This window comes from Macrotis lagotis, chromosome X, assembly GCF_037893015.1.
Source record: "Macrotis lagotis isolate mMagLag1 chromosome X, bilby.v1.9.chrom.fasta, whole genome shotgun sequence".
Lineage (NCBI taxonomy): Eukaryota > Metazoa > Chordata > Mammalia > Peramelemorphia > Peramelidae > Macrotis > Macrotis lagotis.
In genome coordinates, this window is record NC_133666.1 from 192977999 (window position 1) to 192986818 (window position 8820).

The 8820-nt window shown below is 38.4% G+C and overlaps 1 protein-coding gene across 2 annotated transcripts in view; it reads right to left on the reverse strand.

Annotated features, from left to right (window-relative positions):
• HACD4 (3-hydroxyacyl-CoA dehydratase 4) overlaps window positions 1-7018 on the reverse strand; it is a 45923-nt gene extending 38905 nt beyond the window's left edge. Inside the window, exons 1-3 of one of the 2 annotated variants that reach the window (XM_074208798.1) lie at window positions 6914-7018; window positions 2751-2854; window positions 57-184 (exon numbers count right to left, since the gene is read on the reverse strand). In XM_074208798.1, coding sequence (XP_074064899.1) covers window positions 57-184; window positions 2751-2847 — 225 coding nt within the window. In that variant the 5' untranslated portion in view covers window positions 2848-2854; window positions 6914-7018. Of the gene's footprint in view, window positions 1-56; window positions 212-2750; window positions 2855-6913 lie in introns of both variants that reach the window. The other variant, XM_074208797.1, reaches the window with a different exon arrangement.
• Window positions 7019-8820: the final 1802 nt, after the last annotated feature.

Here is an 8820-nt window from a genome sequence, read left to right on the forward strand (position 1 = left end):
TCATAATATGAAGCAGATTTTCAGATGAATTCTCTAAAGATTTAATTAAGACATACCTGGAGAAACCTGGGCAGTAGTCGATCTGATTCAATCCCCAAGTATATGTGCAGCAGTTCCAAAACAGAAAGTGACTGGCAAAGGCGCATTACAAGTCCAATAGCATAGAAAGTATCTACCATAGAATCTGTCTCCAGAATGAAAAATTTAGTCACTAAAAATTACAGAAAAACATAGAACATGATACCAAAATTATGAAACTTTTCCAGAAACTATTTTTACTGGCTATTTATCAAGTAAGACTACTCCATAAGGTTCTTATTGTGAAAGAGAGGTCTTCCTGAGCTTTTAAATTACAAGTTCCAGTAGACTCTCCAGCAGATTTTTTTTAATGTGTTGAAACAGTAGGCAGCTAGGTGGAATGGCAGAGCACTGGGCCTGAGTTCAAATCTTGCCTCATACACTTATTAATGTGGCCCTGGGCAAGTCATTTAATCCTTGTGTGCAATTTCTTCACCAGTAAAGTGGGAACAATAAATAGTACCTACTTCCCAGGGTTGTTGTAAAGATAAAATGAGATAATATTTTGTTTTGCAAACTTTAAAGTAACACATAAACACTAGACATAGTATCATTATTATAAATATTAATAGCATCATCATTGTTATTATCATAATTTTAAACTATCACTATTATTATTTTATAGGGATGAAGAATATTTTAGAATTAAAACTCTTTATATTCAAAATTCTTCATATTTAAAATTTTAAAACAACTCAAGAATCCCCAAAGAAAAAATAAGTAGAGAGTTTTGTATACTCAGTACTTATTCTTTACTTTCACGTTTTGTAAATAATAATTCTCAATTTCTCTAAGGTTTAGAGAGCATTTGCTCCTTCATAACTCTCTAGAGGGGCAGGATAAGTATGCTTAAACATATTTTAAAGATGAGGAAATTGAGACGTGGAGATATCCCTTATCACTAAGTGGTGTTCTCCCTATTACTGTCACTATTTTAGCAGAAATGTGCACTATACATTTTTTATAGATAACTATATAACCCCATGATTATCGTAGTGTTGTGAACTATGCCAGTCATTACCAAGTAGAGCCCAAAATGAAGCTAAACTATTGTAGTCATTAAATTATTTATTTTTACAAACCTGAAATGCTGCCCAAACTAGCGTCTTTGCTTTTGCCTATTCATTAATGTTAATGATTAAAGGGTGTTCATATAATCAATCAACATAATATATAACCCACAAATAATGAATCATTTTTCTAGTGAATATTGACTACCAAGGACCAAGCCTTTAGAGTGGGCAACAAATCTTTCAAAATCTGAGGATATCAAGGATGCTGCTACTGGTTGCTTGACATATTTATACATAATTTTAGGAAATAAGTTAGATCTGAAAGATCTGGCTAGTTAATGGTGTAATAATCATATGCATAATTAATAATACTGAGTTCTCCAAAAAAGAAATAGAAACTGCCAAAAAATCCAAAATTTTATATATATATATATATATATATATATATTTATATATATATATATATATTTAGTTTGCTCTTATTTTAATTTAGTTTCAAATCCCAAAATGAATGGTTAAATGTTGGGTGTGGGTTGCAAGAACTTGAAAGGAGGAGACTTGAGTTCTAGTACTGTCCATACTATGGGCTATGTGAACAAATCTCTGAACATCAATTTCTTTATCTGTAAAACAAGGAAACTATGACCTCTTAGGCTACAATCTGGAAGATCTAAGTTCAGATCTCACACTTAGTAGTTGTATGACACTGGACAAGTCATTTAACCTCTATCAGACTCATATTCCTTATCTGCAAAATGGGGATAATAACAGCACCTCCTTTAGAGGGCTTTTGTGAGCTATCATAATGTAAATTTGAGCTATGATTATAAAGTTATAACCACTCTAGAACCAAGATCCTTCATATATACACTGATTTAAATTATTATTGCCCTTATCCCTTCGGGTTGGGACTTTATAATTTTTAAAGTCCCTTCTAATTCTGTCAATAAAAGGCTATATATATATTTATAGATTTTATATATATACATATAATTATATGGAATTATATGAGGAATTATATAGAATCCCCTATGTGATTGGTACTGTGTTAAACACTTTACAATTATTAACTCATTTGATCACATAGCAATCCTGGGAGACAAATTTTCTTATTATTCTCATTTTACAGTTGAGGTAAACAGAGGTTAAAGAACTTGTTCAAGATCACCCAGTTTAGTAGGTATCTGAGTCTGATTTGAACCAGTTCTTACCCTCTTTGTCTCTATCACTCCATCCATTGTATCATCTAGATGTCTCAATTTTATGCTGGCAAATTCCTGGATCAAGAGGGAGACTCATAAAGGACTTGGATTTGATGTGTATGTACATATAATATATATACATATTGGTTTTTGCATGTCAATGGGGTTAACTGACTTGCCCATGGTCACACACTAGGCAATTATTAAGTGTCTGAGGCCGGATTTGAATTCAGATCTTCCTGACTCCAGGGCCAGTGCTTTATCCAATGTGCCAACTAGCTGTCCCTTGATGTATATTTTAAGGGCAAAATAGAAAAAACTTGAACTTTGAGGAAAAGTGTAGTAACTGATAATATACTTGTGAGAGAAATTTAAGGGAAAAAATGAGGAATGAAAAATGTATGTTATGAACATGTGAAAAAGGTAAACATTTAAAAATATAATCTGGGGATCTTACCTTTCCCAAATGAAAAAAATCTTACAGTCATGTTTGTAAATATCCATGAGTGTCCACAGAACTGGATTAAATAATAAATGAAAAGGTAGGTATTCATCCTATACCTATGAACAAACAGAAGATTAATTAAATATTTTATTTGTGAAAAACGTTCAAAAGATGGAGGAAAATGTATGACTGTGACTCTTAGACATGAGTGGGTCAATTTACACCTTGAAAATGTTCTAAAACTTTTGAAGAGGCTATTTTTTCACCCTGCAAAAGATAAGGTTTTTGAATAGTTCATTGTCTTGTGAAAAGATCACTAAAGCAGCTGAACTACAAGAAGAAATAATGAACTTGAGTCCTGGGTATAGACTGCCTCTGTAACTTTTCCCATTCACTTATTTGCATGGACTATATAGTAGAGATTTAAAGTTTAAAAAACTGGTTAATTTTGAACTCCAGATTAGAGTTGATGTTTTGAAGTTGTATTATTATTGCTTAGTCTGCAATGATAAAGATTGGGAAATGCAGTAAAAAATCACCAAGAGTTAGAATTAGGTCTCTCACTAGGGAACTCAGAAAGGTTGTAGAATTAAAGTAGTTAAGCCTAAAGGGCATTATCTTAAGGGAATTTCTAAGACCTCTCTAGCTTCTAGACTGGGGGATGAGAGGTGTTAGAACTAAGGTACTAAGAGAGCAGAAATTTATCCTTGGTTTTTTTTTTTTTTAAAGAAGCAATAATCCAGTCAAGGATGGTAGCTGAAGCTGGAAGAAGCAGCTCAAGAAAAGCAATGAAAAGTCAGCCAGGATTCTAGGATAGCTGCTTCCTTTTCCTTAGGGGGACCAGAAAATCTGTTAGCTTGTATTTGTTTAAAATGCTTATTATATCTTTATTAGCAATGTTAATTATATGTCTGAGTCTGAGTATAGTGGGAAAAGAGAGCAATTGAGGGGAAATCCCCAGGTAAGAGAAAAAATGGGAGCTAGAACTAGGTGTTTTACTAGAATAGGTTCTGACTAGGGTTCATATCTAAGAAACAAAGAAAAGATATAATTTTCATTTATACCAGGAATCCTTTATGATAACAAGATAAGTATTTTAAAAAATTACTTGAGAATCTTACCTTTTTTCCAAATAAAAAATAATCTGAGTATTAACTGAATTTAGATTATAAAATTGATGAAATGGTAGATATTTATCCTAAATAGAAGAGTGAAGAAAGGGCAAATAGGAATGGTTGGAAATTCCTGCTCACTCTGTTCCAAAAATACTGCAAAATAATTGTCCTAGAGGGATCATATTTGGTTTTGCCACTCAAAAGACCATTCATTTGAAAAATAATCTTGAAACTACTTTTCACTGTTGCTTCAAATTTCACACCAATTTTTGAAAGGATTCCTAACAATTAGTACTATTATATTGTTGATATTGCTCTTTTTTTCTTCAATTGTCATTATAGCTGTTGGCAATATGCATTCTTCATTCATTTCCTTTTTTTCCAAAGGAATAATGACATCTGTCTCTTTTGAGTTAACATAGATCTTCTTAAGAAAGCTATTGAATGGGACAATGAAAAAAGCAAGGGATTCAGAGTCAGATGACCTGGGTCTGAATCCTGGCTCTGCTGCATACAACTTGTGTAATTTTGGCCAAGTCATTTATGCTCTCTAGACCTCAGTTTTTCACATATGAAATGATAACCTCTAGATAAGTTCCAGATACCTTCTAGTTTTAATTCTATGAGCCTATGCTTTTGTTGTTGTGGTTAATAGTAGTAGTAGTAGTAGCAGCAGGAGAAAAATTCTTAACTAATAGCTAAAAGCTTGCGTTTGTTTAAACACAAATATTCTATGAACATTGCAACATTATTTCATAATTGATCTTGATGAACGTCTACTCTTGCAGTTCACTGAAAATTTAACAAAACAAAAACAGTTTCTAAAGTTGTACAACTAAACAGGGACCTTAAGACTTTAGAAGTCATGCTATTAAGACTTGGCAAATAAATACCTATTGGAACCATTCCTAGACTGGTAAGTATTGAGTTACATAAATAACTGACTCTTTTATGGCTATGATATTAGGACATGAAAAAAACGCATACATATACTCTCAGACGTAGTTGAATGTTGTTAGATTTGTTGAATTACTTCTTTTGGTCTTCTAAAGTCTTTTTTTTCTTTTTTTTTTAATGGATTGCAGGATGAAGGGATATATTCAGAAACAGATTTAGTGTAAAAACCAATGAATGTAATTAAAAAAAAAGAAGTTCCAAGATCTGCTCTTTATTATTTGTATGACCTTAGGTAAGTCATTGGATCTTTTTTCATCTAGATAATGAGAGGGTGAGTCTAGAAGGCTTCTAAGGTGCCTTTCAGTTTTGAATCTATGAGCCTATGAACTATTGATTACACATGGAAATAAAAAAGGGTTGTGATTAAGCACATATTCAAGCTGTGGAAAATACAATAATTACATACACACTTTCCCCAAATATATCCCTATATAAACATACACATAAACTACACACACACACACACACACACACACACACACACACACACACAGACACACACACATCTCCCATTACCTCCCCATCCCCCTACATACACACACAGCTTTGGAATGTACTACATTTTTTAAGTGTATTTATTTTCCAGCATCAGTGGAGGAAGTTTTGATAAAATCGATGTTAAAACAATTTTTCATTTATTAGTCATATATTAAGTGAGAAAGGTAGGGAGTCCAGAAATCTGCCCCTACCACCACCACTTACCTCCAAAACTCTCCTAAAACACAAACAAAACTCTAAAACGCAAGCAAAACACAGTCTGGAATTCAAGGTGCCCCAGAGACAGCATAGTATGGTGAAAACTACCCAGATCTGGAATCTAATGACCTAGGTTTGAATCACAACTTTGTCCCTTACTACCTGTATGACTTTGAGTATCATATCATCCTATGATCTCTGTGTGACTCAGTTTCCTCTTGTGTAAAATGAGGGTTGGATTAAATGACCTCTACAACTCTTTCTAGTTCTGAATCTGAAACCTTGAGAAAAAGAGGTAATCAAGGATAGTCTATGAGGGGGCACCTAGGTGGCACAGTAGACAGAGCACTGGCCCTGGAATCAGGAGGATCTGAGTTCAAATCCAATCTCAGACACTTAATAATTGCTTAGTTGTGTGACTTGGGCAAGTCACTTAATCCCATGGTCTTAAATAAATTAAAAATAAGTTTTAAAAAAAGGATAGGCTAGGGGATAGAAGTAATTGAGACATTTCTTATGAGTATAGGGTTATAAACTGTGATTGGAGGATAGTGTAAACTGGAAGTTTTTATTCAGGACAGCTCAACTAGGTGCCGTTCTGAGGTGCCTTTCAGTTTTGAATCTATGAGCCTATGAACTATTGATTACACATGGAAATAAAAAAGGGTTGTGATTAAGCACATATTCAAGCTGTAGAAAATACAATAATGATATACACACTTTCCCCAAATATATTCCTATATAAACATACACATAAACTACACACACACACACACACACAAACACACACACAATCTCCCATTAGGTGAAAAAAAAGGTTCTAAAGGAAACTAGTTTCAAGTATCTAGACAACCAGGGACTTGCTTGCTCCAACTCTTTGCCCTACCTCCTGAAAATGACACAATGACTGAGCTTAAAGGTCATATTTTTTTTTGTCCTGAAAAATCTCATACTCTCTACTGAACCCCAGCAAGAGTTGATTTTGTCAGAAGCCTCAACTCCTCCTCACCCACCCCCCGCCCCGGACCACTACTTCCTCTAGCTTTCTGGGTATGAAAGCCCATCCTGGAGGAGGAGGAGGAGGAGGAGGAGGAGGAAGAGGAAGAGGAGGGGGACGAGAGCTGGTGGGTTGGCGAGAGCCAGGGATGCTAGGCTTGGAAGCCACAGGAGGCAGGAGGCATCTCGGCAACTTCTGATCCAAGATGCCAGTTAAGTCTTCCCTGCCCTGTCTGTGCCCGCGCCCTTTCTCTCGCGCCCCTCTTTCCTGGCTCTTGCTCCAGTCCCACGGAGACTCCAGGGAGACTCCCCAGAAGCAGAGGAGCCGGTCCCCGCGCCCCGCCCTGCCCTCTCGCCCGCCCCGGCTCTCCCGCGTCTCCCCTGCCCTCTCCCAAGCCCCTCAAGTCAGACCTGCTGCACCCACACCGGGGATGTGTGCGCCCCTCGGGAGAGCTGTCACTGCCTCGGGCTCGGGGGCTCGGGGGCTCGGGGGCTCGGGTCTGCCTGCCTCTGGGGAGTCGGGGCCGGGGAAGAGGTGGAGCATCTGGGGCCGCGGCCGAGTCACCCCGCCCCGCCCCGGGGCGCCCTGCCTTTTCCCCTTTCCCCGGTTCCCTCGGCTCCAGCCCCCGCGGGAGCCCCCCGCGGCTGGCCTCTGCCCCCCCAAGCCTTTAAGGAAGGACCTCTTCCTTTCCTCCCCGCCGCACTGCCCGCTCCTCAGCAGCTGGGCTTTCAGGCCGGCTTTGTGGAGGCTGCATTTCCCGTTCCTCCTCCCCACTTTTCAGGGGAGGGAAGTTGACTCTTTAGTGTCTAACCACGTTTCGGGGAACCTTCTGTAAAGGCATCTCCGGGGACCCTGCCAGGGCTAAATCTAGGCTCTTGGGATCCTGGGACTCCGCGATCCCATGTATGGGCTCCCTTGGATCAGGGCATGCCATGGTCCCATATCTCAAACCCCGCTTGGCGATGGGATTCACTGGATTGTGAAGGGTGATGCTCTGCACTTATTTTCTCCGAGGGACTCTGTATTTTATAGGAACTGAGAATTTCCAGGTCCTTAAGTTGAGAGAGGCTCAACTCCTCTCTGAGGCACAAGGCGTTGGAGTGGAAAGCAGTTATCTCCGAAGAGCTTCAAAGACATTTACTTTTTCTGACATAGCATGTTCCATTTCTCTCTCTCTCTCTCTCTCTCTGTCTTGTCTCTCTGCCTCTGTGTGTCTCTCTCCCGTCTCTGTCTCTGTCTCTTTCCGTCTCTCTGTCGCGGTCTCTGTCTCTCTGTCTGTCTGTCTCTCTGTGTCTCTGTCTCTGTCTCTCTCTCTCTGTCTGTCTCTCTCTGTCTCTGTCTCTCTCTCTCTCTCTCTCCCCCCACCCCCACAACCCTAGAACGCATTTTCTTCTCAGAGTTGCCTCCAAGAATTCCTAGTTTCCTTTAAAGTATGAAGTAGCATGGGTAACTGAGAGAACTGATGGTACCCTCAGCGGTAATAAGGCAAGTTCAAGAGAGGTCGATTTGGAGGAAATGGGAATTCTCTTTTAGACATGTTGAGGTCAAGTTGTCTTTGGGGACATCTTGTTTCTGAAAGTCAGCTGCTAATACAAGCCTGGAGAACAAGGGATCACTTAGGACGAGATAAATAGATCTGAGAGGAATATGCATATAATCATTAAATAATTAAGAATAGACCAACATAGGAGATCCTAAAGGATATAGTGTACAAGATTCCACAGATTGTTCCAGAATCAGATCCTAAATAGAAGTGCCACCTCCTGCCTCCTTAGAAACATAGGTGATGCTTAATAAATAAATAATCATTCTCTTTGGACTCCTCCTGGCTGTACCTTTGTCTGCTTCTAATTGTTGAGTCTGTCCTTACAATCCTTACAAGACACAACTTTATCACTTGCCACAAGGTGGACATTGATGGAGGATTTTGAACAATCTGATTAGCTGCCTTCCTTAAGGAACTTCACTCAAGCCACAGCCTGGGCTCAATCCTCAACAGTAAATGGATTCCCATTCAAGATTCAGAACCCCTAGACCACCAGCTGTGGTCTACAGTGACAACTATTCCCCAGTCCCTTATTGCCTTTTTTCCATACTCCCATTCTCCTCAACTCTAACCCTGCCATGATTCACATTAGATCTACTTACCCTTCTCCCTGTATTCACTGGAATGTCCATTCCAGTTAGAGTTGCTTTCATTGTAAGCCCTTTCTTTTCCTACTGCTTCCATCTTCTGACTCTCACTCCTCCTCCCTTCCCTTTATAGTGAAGGAGCTAGAATATTCTTTGCTCACAGTTAATCATTTATAACATAATT